This window comes from Betta splendens, chromosome 17, assembly GCF_900634795.4.
Source record: "Betta splendens chromosome 17, fBetSpl5.4, whole genome shotgun sequence".
NCBI lineage: Eukaryota > Metazoa > Chordata > Actinopteri > Anabantiformes > Osphronemidae > Betta > Betta splendens.
In genome coordinates, this window is record NC_040897.2 from 4,998,274 (window position 1) to 5,016,730 (window position 18,457).

General features: G+C 42.4%; 2 protein-coding genes and 1 long non-coding RNA gene across 4 annotated transcripts; 2 read left to right on the forward strand and 1 right to left on the reverse strand.

Moving 5' to 3' along the window:
- Positions 1–9,813: 9,813 nt before the first annotated feature.
- On the reverse strand, positions 9,814–10,748 carry LOC129603273 (uncharacterized). The gene is made up of 3 exons (XR_008693023.1): positions 10,623–10,748; positions 10,455–10,524; positions 9,814–10,321 (listed from the first exon to the last, which is right to left on the reverse strand). It is a non-coding gene; the product is annotated as an uncharacterized LOC129603273 (long non-coding RNA).
- Positions 10,749–10,962: 214 nt separating this feature from the next.
- Positions 10,963–13,713, forward strand: LOC129603272 (caspase-3-like). Its single transcript, XM_055503661.1, has 6 exons — positions 10,963–11,298; positions 11,630–11,958; positions 12,052–12,086; positions 12,239–12,344; positions 12,431–12,977; positions 13,160–13,713. Exons 2-6 carry the CDS (start codon positions 11,637–11,639, stop codon positions 13,323–13,325), a joined length of 1,176 nt encoding a protein of 391 aa, XP_055359636.1. The 5' UTR covers positions 10,963–11,298; positions 11,630–11,636; the 3' UTR covers positions 13,326–13,713.
- A 161-nt stretch (positions 13,714–13,874) lies between these two features.
- Positions 13,875–18,426, forward strand: LOC114844038 (caspase-3-like). 2 transcript variants are annotated; one of them, XM_055503662.1, is made up of 10 exons: positions 13,875–13,933; positions 14,038–14,139; positions 14,275–14,460; positions 14,556–14,602; positions 14,772–15,420; positions 15,747–16,075; positions 16,169–16,203; positions 16,356–16,461; positions 16,548–17,094; positions 17,277–18,426. In XM_055503662.1, exons 6-10 carry the CDS (start codon positions 15,754–15,756, stop codon positions 17,440–17,442), a joined length of 1,176 nt encoding a protein of 391 aa, XP_055359637.1. In that variant the 5' UTR covers positions 13,875–13,933; positions 14,038–14,139; positions 14,275–14,460; positions 14,556–14,602; positions 14,772–15,420; positions 15,747–15,753; the 3' UTR covers positions 17,443–18,426. The 2 variants fall into 2 exon arrangements, with proteins under 2 accessions (XP_055359637.1, XP_055359638.1); XM_055503663.1 differs by lacking the exon at positions 14,556–14,602 and having other exon boundaries at positions 13,892–14,139.
- Positions 18,427–18,457: the final 31 nt, after the last annotated feature.

Here is an 18,457-nt window from a genome sequence, read left to right on the forward strand (position 1 = left end):
AGCTGTGACATCATCAGTGAGCGTGTGTGTGAGTGTGTGTGTAGGCGTGTCTTCATTGTGGTGTGTGTGGTCCCTCTTAGACTTACTCTAAGAAGTTAAAATTCACTTAGAGGCCGACAAACAATGACACCTATTTATATAGTCTAATTTACTTCAACTGATCACAGAGTTTATGTTAACACTGTCAGGTTGCTACTGCTTTAATCAGACAAACTATCATTAATCTATTTTACGCGGACCCGCTCCTCCTTTACCTAGTGACTTCGTCATGGAACTTTTCTGAAGACCCATTCTTCTTTTACCTCGTGAGCCACTCACGAAATTTAAGATACCTTAGGATTTACTCTTTTCATACTCGCCTGATCTGTGTCCTGGCTCTGGTTCAGAATCCTGTCACCTCGCTTCATCGGACCACCAGCCAACGTCTGACCTGGGCAGGAATTCACCTCCCAGGATTTTCTGCAGGTTCCAAACCTGGCTGTGCACAGACTTCAGTCGCCGACTCGATGTCCCGGCAAAACGAGGATCTTGGGATCCCGGACGAGCCCCCAATTATGTTAGGGAAATTGTTAGTTCCCTTTGTAAATCTTAAATAAAGCAGACACAATCAGTTGAGACCTTCTTCAGGGTTTTACTTGCAAGGAGTGAGCAGTTGTAATGGAAAAATAGTTTTTCTTGTTTTTCATCCTTTTATTTTATAATTTTCTTATCCAACACAGTCGTCATGTGCTGGTTAGGTGCAATACTGAATTGAACATTCTTACACAAACAACTAATCTCTTGTGCCCTGTCGTACATCAATTCTAAACATCTGAGGTTCCATTTGACTGGCTAATAGTTTATGATATATGTTTGTCTTTTACACCCAGAGTCTGGCTCCTTCCTATCTGACTCCCCATCAGATCCAAGACTGTTAAAGCGAATGCATCTTGTCTTGGAAGCTTGGTGTTCCTTCCTTTGGATAACAAGACACGATGATGCAGAAGTGAGAATGTTTGCCTTCTCACTCACAGCGAGATAAGGTGGCACAAACAATTGGTGCGATCTATTGCTGCAGAGAGACATTCCACCAGAGCCAGAGAAAGGGGTTAAAAGGCAGAAGCAACTTGAGGATCGTGGCCTCTTTGCATCACACCTTCGTGGTATGTGCACTGATCTACCCAGCTGGTTTTTGGTTTGTTGATGTGCACGATCATCATCCATGTTTTTGATTTGCTTTCCCCATTATTTTATTTTCTTTATTTTGTCAATAATCGCACAAAAGGACAACTCTCTCATCTGCCTCTTTATGGAAATTTTCCACAGCAGTTTACAGCAAAGGCAACTTCCTCTCACTGAAGAGAAGACAATGATTCAGCTCACAATATGTATTTTATTCTGGGAGGTGCATAGTTACACAGTACGTGGGTAATATTTTCTGCACAAAGCAAGCATTGGGCATATCAGATAAGGGTGCTACAGACCGGTACACCCTATTTCTTGCAGAGTAGAAGTGACAAACCTTCAAGGCCATAGCACAGCTAACAAGGCTTCAGCAAAATATGTTTCAGTGATTAAACGCAGTATTTTTCCAACAGGCTGATTCTGTTCTGGGGGTGGAGCTGGACCCCCTACGTGCTGTAGCTGAGAGAAGGATGCTGGTCCAACTCCTCTCCATCCTAGACAACACCTCCCACCCCCTACACAGTGTGCTGGCTGGACAGAGGAGCACCTTCAGCCAGAGGCTGATCAGTATTAGGTGCTCCACAGAACGCCACCAGAGATCCTTCATCTCTCTGTAAGGTTTGATCTTCATCTGTGCAAAGTAATTAGATGTGAGTGTGTGTTGTTTCCATATTTCTTGCAGGTGATTTGTCTGTAGTGTTCAGCTGGCTGGGGTTCAGAATACTCAGGGCAGGCTGTGGGCAGAGGCGAACTAGGCGGTCGCGTAGAGCACCACCTGCTGGGGGGTGTTGCTGCTGCTCCATGCCTTAAGAAGAAGGAATTGATTGCTATGACTCTGAGTTGAATTAAAACCCTGTACACGACATACACGACAACCCTTATACTTCCCTGTCTGCCTCCGGTGCTGTGCATGTGGGCCCGCCATCATCCGTGACAGTACAATCTGGCCATACTTGGACCCAGCCAGCCCCAGGGTTTTGTTTGACTTAGTTTTGTTGGTTCGGGGAGGAGAGGTTTTGCGATGCCATGGACTTTGTCTGTGCCGATTTACCCAGACATCTTCGCATCTGGTTCTCTGCGCTGCCAAAGGATTACCGGTCCGGGATCCCGTGCCTTCTGCTCTCCTGTGTACAGGTGTCTTCCCCGGAGTGCCTGGTGGTGCTCCGATGAGCATGTCTCCCTGGCGGTCCAGTCTCAAGTGGTCGATAGGTGACCGCACTGTTCCTGGTTCCGGTATCCTCTGCTTCACTGTGTGCAGGTGTTGTTCCTGGGGTTCCTGGCTGGCCTTCGATGACCACGTCTGCCTCAACTCCTGGTGGCCCGGCGCCGACCACGACTGCCTGGGTTCCTGGTGGTCCGGCACCGACCACATCTGCCACAGCTCCTGATGGTTCGGCACTGACCACATCTGCCTTAGTTCCTGGTGGTTTATTTCCTGTTTTATTTTGGGAATATCCGATTTCTTGTCACGCCATTTTTAGGTCTCACTTTACTTCCGGTCATTATATTCCAGCTGCCACTAATCAGTAAACAGTCTCAGTATTTAGTCACCAGCACTCACACCAGTCCTCTGCCAGATCGTCGTGTTTCCGTACCTCGTTCCAGCGTTACCTTGATTGCTATTCTCGTCTCTGAAGCCTGCTTACGTGTACCGACCTCTGCCTGTATCCTGACTCTGAGTGTGCATGTGGGTCCGCCTTCATGACAGAAACATGTATGGGGGACACATAGACATGATCGCGCCGGGGGAAGAGTAGAGGGCGCAAAATCATCAGTAGCACCTAGGGCGCCAACTTACTGATGTCTAAAAACCAAACAGCTGATCAGATGAAGCAAACACAGGAACACTTCTCTGAGCAGCTCCTCTCGGCTGCAGGAGGTCGGTGTGAAAGAGTGGACTGAACTTCACTATCCTCCTCCTGAGCACAGCGATGCCTTCATCTGCTGTATACTGAATCACATAACAAAGGGTGTTGCCCTGGGGAAGGACAGGAAGCCTCTCTGCGTTAAACAAATGGTCAAAACCTTAAGGCAACTAACCAATCAGCCCTCACCGACTAAAATTAGAAAAAATTATGACTTTCAAAACACAGAAACATCATTAACTTATAATATAATACACAGTACAAAAATCCATATCAAAAGATAAAACAGACCCTTTGCCTCTTCCCAAGGGACTGCTAAACACAATTGTGAACATTTATTTGAGTTTCGCTGTAGTCGCTACTCACAGCACACTGCTACACGACCCTCTCGGCATGCAGCACGAGGAGGAGCCACAGGAGGAGCAGGCTGTTGATCAGCACTGGCCTGAGATACGCTTCTCAACCAATCAGTGGCTTTGGGGGCGGGGCAGTCAGCTGCAGTGCTCACTGAACTAGAATGGATTAGAATAAAGGTGTCTTACGTGGACATTTTCATATTTTAATCTCTTCCGAATGGCGGACTTCATAGAACCAAGTCATTCACGGCAAAGCTGAATCTGAATCAGCTTAATCACCATAGTACTTTGAGCCTGAAGTATCGCTTAAATGCAATACACACCATTGATGCCAGCAAATCCCCCACCTAAACAAAAAGCAGAGGCAGACTTAGGCAGAATACATTGGATGTAGCATGTGGGAGAAGTGTAAACAAAAGCAAGGTGTTGCACCCCCAAACAGGGAGGACTCTTTGAGGCCTCGTCTTCTTGTGGCAACTTTTATTAGCCCGGGTTCTGTTGGAATTTGTTTATCACATTCTTACAATCACTCACACTGGTTGCCAGTTATCTCTATCTCCGATCACCCATGTAATGTAGCAGGAGTTTCCACTCTCTCTTCCTCTCACGCCAAGTGATGATGTCATCGACATACTCACCTTTGACTTTTTCTCATAAATAACTAAAGAATTGATTTGCCCCAAATTACAAAGTCATAAATGAAAAATGTTAAAATTGAAACATATCCTCTGACAGAAAGATTTTATAAAATATAATATTTATATAGGGGACCTAGAAAAATATTTCTAGGTCCCAACACCGGCAAGCTAACAAATGATTAGCTACAGCTTATATGGCGTTACAATGTGCATCAACTGTTGCTCTCACCGGAGAGTAGTAGTTTTAAAACAAAAACGCAGGATATACTAATTTGAATTTGTTAATCGTGATTAATCGCAGAAAATTCATGCAGTTAATGCAATTAAGGATTTAAATTGCTGCCCAGCACTAGTTAATATGAATGCAAAAACATAGTAACGTACGGATGAAGCCATCTTTGTGGATTTTAAAACCTCATCGTTTTGGGTGCGTCAAACAAGCCCTTAAAGTACAATTCAAGAATTGAAAATGTGAGCCAATCACTCCTCACCACCAACCAAATTTGGGAGAAGTGGGTCCTAATAGGTCTTAAAGGAAGGATTGCAGAGATTGTCGCACATACAACTTTCCTGCTAACTCGTGCAGCTGAAACACTTCCTGTTGGGGAAAGTCCAAGATAGCAGGGTGAGCAGTAGCGTTTATGCAGGCTCAAAAAGAAAATAGCTTTGTCCCAGAATTGATAGAAGGAAACGTACCAGCTCATGTTTGTTTTTTCTCCCTTACTGCAATGGCAAACTCAAAACAGGCAGATAGCTTTACTGTGCTAAAAAACACGACTACAGCTCTGATGAGCTCACAGAAGCAGTTGAAGAGGAAGAAGGTGAAACTATGATGACTGAAAACTGACAAATCTAGGTATTACCATACACCATTGCATGGCCAAATCCTAAGAAAATACAAACAAAGTCGAACGAAAAAATTAAACAACCAGATGAAAAAACAAATGTGATGATCTTGCAATTTAAACTCTAATTAAAAGATTTGTTGAAAATAAACTGGAAAATTCTTCATATTTTTTTAGCCTGGAAAATCAAAGGCAAGCCACGTAAAAGATTTCTAAGCTTAAAATTGATAATACTATAACAAATTATCTAAAGGTAATACAAAAGGAAACCCTAATTACAAGAAGGTGGACTGATTTCTTATTTATGTACCGCCGAATGTACTGTAAGAGATAATATACATAAATTAAATGAGGAAGATCAGAACCTGAAGAATCAGAAAGAGCTTTATTGCCAGGCCCTGTAGAGTGCACTTTACAGAACTAGGAACTTGTCTTGGTGTTGGCACAGGTAACACGTCCCATCTGACAGTGGAAGCAAGTTGCAGTACAAAACAATACAATACAAAAATCAATCCAGGTCATCCTCTGATGTAATTCCTCTGAACGAGCTGAGATGATACTTATCAGTCCATCAATCCGGGCCATCCTCTGGTGTAATTTTGTCAGCCGAGTATCCCTGGACCCCAAGGGCATATGTAACTCCACGGCCGATAAACGGCCAATAAAGCAGAATTTCCAATCGTCCGATAAAGCAGGGCACCGCCAATCATGAGTAGCCCTGTTATCAAAGTGTGCATAGATCAAAATATGCATAGATCCTCCGCATCCTCTGTGGACAGTGGCTCCAGACACCAGGAATCCCACGAGTCCTGCACATATCCAGAGGCAAGAGTTCCCATGGGGCAGAGTGGCTCTCCCGTTGATTCTTTACTTTGAGAGAAAATTTAATCCAATGCTCTAAGTGACCAGTTGATTAGCACCATGTTCAAAAAAATTCCAGAATAGCAGATCAGGGTGCTCAGAATAGACACGACAAGGACACTGCAAGCAAAAGTAGAGTGGGAGCAGAGAGAAAACACGTCTCACTCCTCAAAACGGTAAACTGCCAGGTATAGATGGATTAACTACTGAATTTTTGAAGGAAAACCAATTTTCAATGGGGGTTGACCAGAAGGAAACGGTAATATTTAAGAATAAAGGGATACTCCGTACCCTCCATATTATCTATGCAGAAAAGTTATCAGTCATTCCTCCTCCAACACAGACTGGTGTATTATTTGCAATGGGCTCACAAACTACAACTAGTGCTTCCTGGTTTCTTCTGTACCTGCCCCAGAAACCGTCGGGCTGGGAGGGGGCGGGGCTAGGTTGTGAGGGAGCGTGACCAGCCTGCTGGAGCGCAACTGCTCTGTCATGCCATTGTTTTATTTCACATACAGTATCATACACGTACAGCACTAATATTCAATGTCCGGAGGTCCTGCTCAAGTTTATTTAGAAGACAGCGAGTACTTCAGCACAGTCTACAGTGCTTAGAATATTTGGTTTTGGGGAAGGATTTATTAAAGGTTTTAAAATGTTTTAATTCAATTCAATTCAATTTTATTTATATAGCGCCAAATCACAACAAAGTTATCTTAGGCACTTTACAAAGTAAGGTTTAAGACCTCACACCCAACAAATCTCACATACAGCAAGCCTTTTATTTGACAGCAACAGTGGAGAGGAAAAAGTCCATCTCTAACGACGAAGAAACCTCCAGCAGAACCAGGCTGGATGTGGGCGGCCATCTGCCTCGACCGGTTGGGGAGGAGGAGAGAGAAAAGCACAGCAACAACAACATAACAACATTTTTTGTTATATATCACTTAAAATTTATATTTTGCGTGGCCTTAGACAAGGGTTTACAATTTCTCCCAAACAGTTTATTATATATACTCAAATGTTACCTCATTTAGTGTCAACCATCCTCAATTAAAATGAATAACCATTTCTGATTTTGAATATCGAATCAGTCAATTTGCTGATGACAGATAAAGCTATGGTCAAGACAGCCCTGAACATTATTTCAGTTTTTTCCAGAGGCCCAGGCTCAGATGCCAACTAAACTGAAATTTTCTTCCAATAACCATAAATTTTGTTAACTATTTTTAATTTAGGTAGTCTAAATCAACAACTTTGGCTTCAGTCATTTTTACCGCTTAGGTTGAGAAGAAGCGTTGTTTCCCATAACCAGCTGATGTTCTCACGTTCTCACTAAGCCATAACAAACTCGGGTCACAAGGTTCCCTAGAGGAACGACGAACCAGGATAAAGGAGTTTTGGCAACTGGACTTGAGGGAACTTTCTATAGGACGGTATCGAAGGACACTAAAGCTTCCTACTACATCAGACAGGGAATATAAAATATCTCTCTTGATCTCAGAGAACACTGGTGTTTCCTCAACGCACTAAAAGGAGCCTTCCAAGCCTTCTCTTGCCCAAATTCATCACACTTTTAGATTTTAAGGTTTAGTCATCTGTTCATTTCCCTTTGCATACATATGTTCATTGATCTGTTCATATAAAGTGTTCATTTCACTCCACACACGCACGCGCGCACACACAGACACACACACACAAACACATACACAGACACGTTCACTAAAGTAATTTTATCTGTTAATTCATTGCTGGCTGTTCATGTTTACTGCTCATTATTTTATTACTTGTTTCTCATCTGCATATATTGAATGAATAAAATTGTGGTTTCAGCTTTAAAACAAACCTGGTGCCCCTGTTTCAAGGAATATTAATGCTTTTGCATTAGTATTAGATTATTAAATTGAATCAGCTACAACTACTTGAGCCGACTGGTTTGAGAAAGGGTTCATTCATCGAAGCTTCATGTGCAAACGAAACCACCTACTGGCCAAGTGTATAATCACAGGCAGCTGTTTTTAAACCACAATGTGTGATACATTAAATCAGCAGATATAACAGACAATTAAGTCTGTTATATCTGCTGGGAATGACTGTGAATTACAAAAAATGTAATTTCTGTACATAAGTTTTCATATATGTGTATAATATTTTTATATATCTGTGTGTGTAAATTTTCCCAAAATTATAATATCACAATATGGTAGGTTAGGCTGCTTTTCTGAAAATGGCATGGGTGTAATTAGGCAGAGTACAGTAAAAGTGCTTGTGGAACGAGGAAAAGGGCACAAAGTATACTTTTTTTTCTTTCTTTTTTTTGTTCTATCCAGCAGTTTAACAAGCAGCATATATTAAGCTGAATGCCATATTGTGATGGACAGCTTTGCTTTAACAGGAGGGGTATCTATAGTAGTTTATATATACTATTATACTACTATACTATAATAATATAGTATAGTAGTATAATAGTATATATAAAATATATATTCTCTTCTTGATTAATGGTTTATTTAATGTTTTATTTAGCTAATCCTAAATATGTGTGATGTTGCTGTGTTGGTGGACAGGTTTAGTTTCTGCTTTGGGGTGTGTGCGGGAGGGAAGGTGGGGGTAGGGGTGCAACCAGCTGCTGAAACCAAGCAAATCTGTTAAATCGGTGCAAAATAAATAAGCAGGGATGTACCTTAGGCTAACACATTCATAACTAAACAACTGTTGTACTGTGGTTTACCTTGAAGATTAATACTAATACCAATAATAGTGTTAAGGTATGTGGACATACTCATAAACATAAACATATACATATATACATACACATATGCATTGTTATACACCGAAAAGTTACCGAACTACTTATAACAATAGTCATGACATACAACACCACAATTTCCATATTCACACATTATTGATATTGGTAGTAATAAGTATCAGTAATACTTACAGTTAGGTTTAGAAAGCCTGTTTATCAGTTCAGGTGTTAAGTGTCCCACTACAAAGTTAGTAAAGCTGTAGCTCAACATTGTTCACCCAAAGGGTGAGGCAGACGTTGGTGCATGAACAATGCCACTTGTGATAGCCAGGTTGATGGGAGGAGCTCGGCCACTACGCCCATCCAACAAGCAGAGGAAAGAATCCTAGCAGCCAGGGAGCCCACGCACCTTCAGTTCCAGCAGGGCAGGTGTTGCGACCCAAGCCGCCCACACAGAGCCCCGCAGGCAGAGCTGCAGCAGCCACAGAGACAGCACCCGAGGTCAGAGTGGACTACTGTGGGTCAATGCTGTCCGCCCTATGAGAGCCAGGGGCAAACACTCCCCCCAGTCGGAGGGCCGGCCTGAGAGAATGGAGCCCGAGGACCCACGGTCCGTAGGCAGCCCGCTAGGAGATACCCCCGCGCCCAGAGTGGGACCCACCCCCAGACCACCACCCCTACACGAGCGGAGCGGGGCCTAACTCATCGGCCGACCACATCCCCTGGCACCACATCGGGCCCGCAGCACAAGGCCAGCAATTGGTGGGGGTCAGCAGAAAAGAGACCACCCAGGCAGACGATCATCGTACCCTGGGCGGAAAACCGGACCCCCCATACTCCAACCGCACCACACGCATACAGTACATACTCACACACACACACCATAAACTCTCTCACAACAAACTAGTCAATCATACGTGAACCCATGCACTCTCAGATACATTCTCACACCCACACCATTCGCTTGATCTCATTCGTGGGGAGGGTAGGTCTCCGGCCTTCTTTACCAGCCTTCACAAGCAAGTGTGACAGCCCACACCCTCTGAAATCACACTCTCACACATCTCGTGTTTAAAAGCTTTATAACTTTCTATTTACCTTATAATACTTTTAGGAAATGCATGTCATTGCGTTTCCTGACGGACATCAGCCACATGCTTACAACATTCTATACACCACTTCTTTAGTGTTTTTATTTACTAAGTAAAGAATAGCTGTAATGTTGTTTTTCAGAAAATCTGACCTGTGCATTTAAACAAAAATGTCTTACTATACATAAAACTTAACCAAATCAACTATCTCTCTCTAATTATAAAACAGGTGATGAGCATTTCTTGATTTCTGTACAAGTTCAGACTCCCCCTGCTGCCTCAGTTTTAGATTTGATCATCCTCCAGAGGCAGCAGCGTCCTTACTGAGGTCAGCCCTGATCTGCTCTAATGTCAGTCACATATCTTACTGTTACATGTACATGTAGCAACATTCTTATATTAGCTAGCTAATTAACTACATCGCTGCCTTTTTTTTAAATCATAAAAAAATCAAGAACCCACTTAAATGTACTCTACAGCAGGAAATATACCTAAGGATGTACTTGTATCACATGATCTTGTTGAAACAAATTTCATCATGTTACCCGGAGCTGGAGGTCAAGTCTGTATAATGACTTCTAAGCTGTCATAAATATGTGTGGTGTAGGTCGGTTAATCGATGAAAACCATGGTGTGCAAAACTGTTTTACTCCAATATAGATTGTTAACAGCTTTAACAGTGTTTATTTACAAATGAAAGTAATTAAGTTGACTGTATCAATGCAGTCCTCACAGCGATTCTCATGCTCGTGCTATAAGAGAAGAACATAGCATTAATCGTGAAATAACCACCAGTACCTTTATGCAGCCAGTGAAAGGGGAGAAAGAGGGCAGATGGCTGGTTTGGGGTATACGGGAGAGGATGCGTGGTGATGAAATGGAGACCTGTGGTAAGTGGTTTGGAATGGCAAGGACAGGGATGAGGGCTTCAGCTCCGGCCACAACCAGGTAAAAGCTGGAGGAATTGAAGTGATAGAGAAGCATTATTCACCCACAGATCTGGCGTTCTGTGAAAACACTCGTAACGAAAGAATACAGAATTGTCATTAATACCTCAAATGAGCTTGCATGGTTCCACAGATTATGGCAAGAGGAGGGAAGCTCAACCGCTCCACAGATGAGTTGCTGCCAATGTCGACACAGTGAAAATCCAGGATGGCGAACTCAGAGCAACCTGGCAAACATAGTGCATTTTTTACAATATATTAATAAATATATCATTTTTAGAGTCACATAATAAAATTGAAATAGCTGGACCATGATTATGTGGTTAGTTTTGCATTATTTGTAATTTGTAAAATTGTATCTACTACATATGTACAAATGGGACACGTGTCATTCTAATATTCATATTCTTGCAGTAATTCTCATTTCTATATGGACTTGAAAACAAGCCCCGATGTTCAACAGGAGTAGTAGTGTAGTAGCAGTGGTCTGCCACTAGGAGACGTGCTCGGATAACAAACGTCTCTACTATTGACTCACATTCTTCTGCAAGGATCCTAACTACAAAGGAAACTCTGGCGAAAGACACCGGATCTAGTTTCTGGATAGTAGCAGAAAAGTGACTTCCTGTGACTCCCTTCCTTAAAACCAAAGAAGCCGCTGCACCGTCTGCCGCCGCGAGCGCTGATTCCCTCCACGCGAAGACAACGCGGAAAATCCTGGGATTCTAAGTCTATAGATATTGCTGCTGTATTGTACTGTAAAGTGTCTTAAAGGAGCAAAGGTAACTGAAGAGACTTTTATTGTCCTATGCATTGGCTTTTTTTTTAACTCAGTTGAGCAGCATGTGCGACATATCGTACCGACATAAGTAAGCAACAGCAGTGGTAGAACATGGTTGAACTTTATAGAAGTTACTGTTTGATTGCAAATCGCGACTTTTACTGTGACAATCTAATAATCTAAAGTAAGCCTTGGTAACGTACTTGAGAACAGTAGTCTATAAAAACATTAGTGACGTGTTATAATATAATGTAACAGTGCATATCTGCTTTGCTCTGAGAACAGGAACTGTCTCTCTTTTCAGTAACGTCCATGGTTTCATTTTGTTTCAGAGTCGCCATGTCAGCAATAGCCACAGTGAGGAGCAATAAAACAACCATCCTGGAGGTTTTGAGTGCAGACCCCACTCTGATCCTCACCAAAGTTCATGAGAAGGAACTGATAACCGATCGTGAAAATAGGAACCTTAGAAGTAGCAACAGGGTAAATGTAGAAGAGCAGATGATTGAGCTTATGGATAAGATGATAAATAAAGGAGAGGACACTTGCCAGGACTTCCTGAACCTCCTGCAAACTGACAAGGACATCAGGTCCACGTATCCTAAGCTGCAGAACATACATCATAACAAGCCTTTACCTAAACCGGTCCAAGCTTGTTCAGGTGAGGTCAGAGGTCCTTCAACATGTGTACAGTCCCGTTGCACAAGTATGTGATGTGTGTTCCTCATAATTCCTTACTTCCTGTTTCCTACAGATTACGATGCACCTTCACACAAGAGACTTAAACAGGTGATTTGTGTGAATAGTATCTAAATGTAACAAAAACAATGCATTTAAATGAAGGAGTTTCAGTCCTTTCTGATCACAGAAGTCATGGGTTAATTGATTGTTTTCTATCTTGAATAAAAATATTTTCTCTCAAATTTTTCTTGTTATTTTAGGATGAGCAGTATCCACTGAACAGCCAGCCTGTCGGTCTGTGTCTGATTATGAACAACGAGAACTTCAGTGATGGGAGCGTAAGACGTGGAAGCAGTAAAGATGCTTGTATGTTGCAGAAAGGACGGCAGCCTAGTCCTGTTTGCAAGTGATTAAAGCTTGGTGTGTTGACCTTGTTTCCATGTTTCTTGCAGGTGATTTGTCTGAAGTGTTCAGCTGGCTGGGGTTCAGAGTACTGGTGTGTAGAGACCAAACTGCTGATCAGATGGAGCGAGCACTCAAATGCTTTGCTTCTCTGAGCAGCGTCTCTCAGCTGCAGGAGTTTGGTTTAAAGGAGTGGACCAACAATGGATTCACTGAACTTCAGCATCCTCCTCCTGAGCACGGTGATGCCTTTATCTGCTGTATACTGAGTCACGGAAAAAAGGGTGTCATCCTAGGGATTGACTGGAAGCCTCTCTGCATTCAACAAATACCCAAAACCTTCAAGGCAACTGACCAATCAGCCCTTACTGGCAAGCCCAAGGTGTTCCTAATCCAGGCCTGTCAGGGACCAGACATACAGAAAGGAGTGATATCATCAGACTTGGAAGCAGACGATTCTTCTCTGTCCATTCCTGTGGAAGCTGATTGTCTGGTTCAGATCTCCACCGTTGAAGATTACAAATCTTTCAGACATGTGATTGATGGGAGCTGGTTTGTCCAGTCTGTGTGTAAACAGCTTAAGGAGGGCTGTCCAAGGTTAAAACTACAAGTTATATTTTTACATTGTTTAAAGTAGCGAAAAGTGACCAATGATTTGTGTCATTTTTGGACATATGATGATGTAATTGTTGATATGCACAGAGATTATGTGAACTTTCTGAGATTACATTTTCCTAATAGAAATAATCATCTATTTTGTGTGCTTGCTGTTGTTTCAGAGGTGATGACATCTTAACGATCCTTTGCCGTGTGAACGATGAGGTGAGCAAGAAGGAGGGCCCCAGTTCTCAGATTGGTAAAGAGAAGCAGATGTCTGTAATCAGCAGAGTCACCTTGAGGAAGACACTTGTGCTGTCGCCACACACACAGCTGACACATCAATAATTCAAACAAGCTGCCTTCATAGTAAACAGTAGGGCATGAAAATGTTTGTTCCCTGTTTTTGTTTTTCTAAATATTTGGGCTTTTACCAAAATAAGGCAGACAGTACTGTGTGATTGAAACATTGGCAGCTCCATGTTTTAATTAGAGGGTTATGTAGTCGTTGCAGATTTACATTTAATGATGATAAGAACACAATCACAGGTGCTAAATTCTGTCATTTATTATTAATAAATAATTACTGATATATTTTTTCAAATACAGTTTGCGACTGTAAAGAGAAATGTTTTGTACTTTTTAGTAAACATTGTTTGTATTTGTGCATGTGTTTGTGATATTATTCAGCCACATCACAGCTTCAACAGGAGCAAATAAAGAAATATATAATGTGCCTTTACCATTATTTCAGCTTAAAGGTGACATATTATATCATATGTTCATATCATGTGATTAACCGAAAAGTGTATAGATTTAGATTTTTCTGATAAAGGCAGGTTACGTTAGTTTACAAATTACGTTGCACACGCACAATTATGTTTACGGTACAGCGGCGTCGTTGCCGTAGCAACTGGGCTTCGTCTTTTCCGGATCCGAAGAGAGCAGAAACCCAGGTATACAAAGTACTGCCGATTATAAAAAAAACATTCATTCTGCGTCCCTGTCGCAATAACCGTGTCTTAAACTCGTCTAACTACGTACTGGGTGATGGATCCAGTGGATGATTCTCCTGTTGGTGCCTCAGTCGGGATTGAACGACTGGAGACCGGAGAGCAGCTGATCACCTCTGACGAAGCTTTAACGTTCATGTCTAGCATCGGTGAGTGTGTCAATGCATCCCTGTCTCTCTGAAAGAACCCTAAGCTGTCACCATCTGGCATCTCCTGCATGGCACCAGACGTACATTAGCCGTACATAAGTCCAATACGACCTCCATGCCTCCGTCTCCCCTCAGAGCCCACTGAGCTGCAGAACTGCGTGTTCCCAGACTCTCTGGTGACCGTGTCAGAGGGCGGCAGGGCCCTGGGCCTGTTCAGTGTGACCGTGGAGTTTGCCAGGAGGCTCCAGCAGCCCTGTGTGCTGCTGCGCGCTCAGAGCCAAGGAGCCATAGATGAGTCCCCCTGTGGAACAACAGTGACAGGTGAGCAGAGGCCCACGCAGGTTAATCTACAAGAGTCTTTTCCAAACGAGTCTGTGAATTCACAGTCTTCTCCTTGTGTTTGCTGGCAATTCAAGTCTACATAACCAGTGACCTGGAGGAAGATTACCATGAGTATCTTGAAGTAAGTCTCACACATGTTCTTTTAGATCATTGTTCTACCTCGTCTTTCTGATTTTATTGTGCATGTCCACACTTGTTCACCCACAGATCTGTCGTTCTGTGAAAACACTCGTAACGAAACAATGCAGAATTGTCATTAATAACTCAAATGAGCTTGCATGGTTCCACAGATTATGGCAAGAGGAGGGAAGCTCAACCGCTCCACAGATGAGTTGCTGCCAATGCCGACACAGTGAGAATCCAGGATGGCGAACTCAGAGCAACCTGGCAAACATAGTGCATTTTTTACAATATATTAATAAATATATCATTTTTAGAGTCACATAATAAAATTGAAATAGCTGGATCATGATTATGTGGTTAGTTTTGCATTATTTGTAATTTGTAAAATTGTATCTACTACATGTGTAAAAATGGGACACGTGTCATTCTAATATTCATAATCTTGCAGTAATTCTCATTTCTATATAGACTTAAAAACAAGCCCCGATGTTCAACAGGAGTAGTAGTAGTAGTAGCAGTGGTCTGCCACTGTAGGCGTGCTCGGATAACAAACGTCTCTACTATTGACTCACATTCTTCTGCAAGGATCCTAACTACAAAGGAAACTCTGGCGAAAGACACCGGATCTAGTTTCTGGATAGTAGCAGAAAAGTGACTTCCTGTGACTCCCTTCCTTAAAACCAAAGCAGCCGCTGCACCGTCTGCCGCCGCGAGCGCTGATTCCCTCCACGCGAAGACAACGCGAAAAATCCTGGGATTCTAAGTCTATAGATATTGCTGCTGTATTGTACTATAAAGCGTCTTAAAGGAGCAAAGGTAACTGAAGAGACTTTTATTGTCCTATGCATTGGCTTTTTTTTAACTCAGTTGAGCAGCATGTGCGACATATCGTACCGACATAAGTAAGCAACAGCAGTGGTAGAACATGGTTGAACTTTATAGAAGTTACTGTTTGATTGCAAATCGCGACTTTTACTGTGACAATCTAATAATCTAAAGCCTTGGTAACGTACTTGAGAACAGTAGTCTATAAAAACATTAGTGACGTGTTATAATATAATGTAACAGTGCATATCTGCTTTGCTCTGAGAACAGGAACTGTCTCTCTCTTCAGTAACGTCCATGGTTTCAATTTGTTTCAGAGTCGCCATGTCAGCAATAGCCACAGTGAGGAGCAATAAAACAACCATCTTGGAGGTTTTGAGTGCAGACCCCACTCTGATCCTCACCAAAGTTCATGAGAAGGAACTGATAACCGATCGTGAAAATAGGAACCTTAGAAGTAGCAACAGGGTGAATGTAGAAGAGCAGATGATTGAGCTTATGGATAAGATGATAAATAAAGGAGAGGACACTTGCCAGGACTTCCTGAACCTCCTGCAAACTGACGAGGACATCAGGTCCACGTATCCTAAGCTGCAGAACATACATCATAACAAGCCTTTACCTAAACCGGTCCAAGCTTGTTCAGGTGAGGTCAGAGGTCCTTCAACATGTGTACAGTCCCGTTGCACAAGAATGTGATGTGTGTTCCTCATCATTCCTTACTTCCTGTTTCCTACAGATTACGATGCACCTTCACACAAGAGACTTAAACAGGTGATTTGTGTGAATAGTATCTAAATGTAACAAAAACAATGCATTTAAATGAAGGAGTTTCAGTCCTTTCTGATCACAGAAGTCATGGGTTAATTGATTGTTTTCTATCTTGAATAAAAATATTTTCTCTCAAATTTTTCTTGTTATTTTAGGATGAGCAGTATCCACTGAACAGCCAGCCTGTCGGTCTGTGTCTGATTATGAACAACGAGAACTTCAGTGATGGGAGCGTAAGACGTGGAAGCAGTAAAGATGCTTGTATGTTGCAGAAAAGACGGCAGCCTAGTCCTGTTTGCTAGTGATTAAAGCTTGGTGTGTTGACCTTGTTTCCATGTTTCTTGCAGGTGATTTGTCTGAAGTGTTCAGCTGGCTGGGGTTCAGAGTACTGGTGTGTAGAGACCAAACTGCTGATCAGATGGAGCGAGCACTCAAATGCTTTGCTTCTCTGAGCAGCGTCTCTCAGCTGCAGGAGTTTGGTTTAAAGGAGTGGACCAACAATGGATTCACTGAACTTCAGCATCCTCCTCCTGAGCACGGTGATGCCTTCATCTGCTGTATACTGAGTGACGGAACAAAGGGTGTCATCCTAGGGATTGACAGGAAGCCTCTCTGCATTCAACAAATACCCAAAACCTTCAAGGCAACTGACCAATCAGCCCTCACTGGCAAGCCCAAGGTGTTCCTAATCCAGGCCTGTCAGGGACCAGACATACAGAAGGGAGTGACATCATCAGACTTGGAAGCAGACGATTCTTCTCTGTCCATTCCTGTGGAAGCTGATTGTCTGGTTCAGATCTCTACCGTTGAAGATTACAAATGTGTCATAAACGTGGATGATGGGAGCTGGTTTGTCCAGTCTGTGTGTAAACAGCTTAAGGAGGGCTGTCCAAGGTTAAAACTACAAATTATATTTTTACATTGTTTAAAGTAGCGAAAAGTGACTAATGATTTGTGTCATTTTTGGACATATGATGATGTAATTGTTGATATGCACAGAGATTATGTGAACTTTCTGAGATTACATTTTCCTAATAGAAATAATCATCTATTTTGTGTGCTTGCTGTTGTTTCAGAGGTGATGACATCTTAACGATCCTTTGCCGTGTCAACGATGAGGTGAGCAAGAAGGAGGGCTCCAGTTCTCAGATTGGTAAAGAGAAGCAGATGTCTGTAATCAGCAGAGTCACCTTGAGGAAGACACTTGTGCTGTCGCCACACACACAGCTGACACATCAATAATTTAAACAAGCTGTCTTCATAGTAAACAGTAGGGCATGAAAATGTTTGTTCCTTGTTTTTGTTTTTCTAAATATTTGGGCTTTTACTAAAATAAGGCAGACAGTACTGTGTGATTGAAACATTGGCAGCTCCATGTTTTTATTAGAGGGTTATGTAGTCTGTCACGATCGCACGGATGAGGACCCACATGCACAGCACAACACAGCGTTTATGATGATAAGAGGACAGTTTATTCCAGAATACAGAATCCACTTCAGGCAGCGTCATACACGGAAGATCAAGCGGGGTTTAAGCAGGATCAGGCAGTGACGGCGTCAGGGACAGGCAAAGTCATACACAAGAGATGGATTACAATACCGAATCGTTGAGCGCAGGATCGTGGTCAGGCAGGCAAGGTCGGTAACAGGCAGCAGTAGATGATCACGGCAGACAAGGCAGACAGGGACTAGGCAGACTCAGAATAAACGGTCAGAAACAGGGTACACGATATACGGCGGGACTAGAACAACGAACTGGAATAATACGGGAACACACAAACAACGATCTGGCAAAGAGCTAGGGAAACAGGTGGTGGTTAATAACGACCGTAATAATGACCAGGTGAAGCAGGGACAGCTGTGACAAAACGTAAACCGGGAGTGAAGCTAGAACAGAAACAGAAACCAGGAGACTACCAAAATAAAACAGGATGATATGGCCAATGAACAAAGTCCTTTTCAAAATAAAACTGAGCACAGAGCCAGAACCTGACATAGTCGTTGCAGATTTACATTTAATGATGATAAGAACACAATAACAGGTGCTATATTCTGTCATTTATTATTAATAAATAATTACTGATATATTTTTTCAAATACAGTTTGTGACTGTAAAGAGAAATGTTTTGTACTTTTTAGTAAACTTTGTTTGTATTTGTGCATGTATTTGTGATATTTTTCAGCCACATCACAGCTTCAACAGGAGCAAATAAAAAAATATATAATGTGCCTTTACCATTATTTCAGCTCAAAGGTGA

Bases quoted from the DNA above. Each gene is read 5' to 3' on its own strand.
- LOC114844038 (XM_055503662.1), top strand. From the start codon at position 15,754: ATGTCAGCAATAGCCACAGTGAGGAGCAATAAAACAACCATCTTGGAG. The intron at 16,076-16,168 runs GTGAGGTCAGAG...TGTTTCCTACAG, and splicing joins ACCGGTCCAAGCTTGTTCAG to ATTACGATGCACCTTCACAC. The intron at 16,462-16,547 runs GTATGTTGCAGA...TGTTTCTTGCAG, and splicing joins TGGAAGCAGTAAAGATGCTT to GTGATTTGTCTGAAGTGTTC.
- LOC129603272 (XM_055503661.1), top strand. From the start codon at position 11,637: ATGTCAGCAATAGCCACAGTGAGGAGCAATAAAACAACCATCCTGGAG. The intron at 12,087-12,238 runs GTGATTTGTGTG...TTGTTATTTTAG, and splicing joins CACACAAGAGACTTAAACAG to GATGAGCAGTATCCACTGAA. The intron at 12,345-12,430 runs GTATGTTGCAGA...TGTTTCTTGCAG, and splicing joins TGGAAGCAGTAAAGATGCTT to GTGATTTGTCTGAAGTGTTC.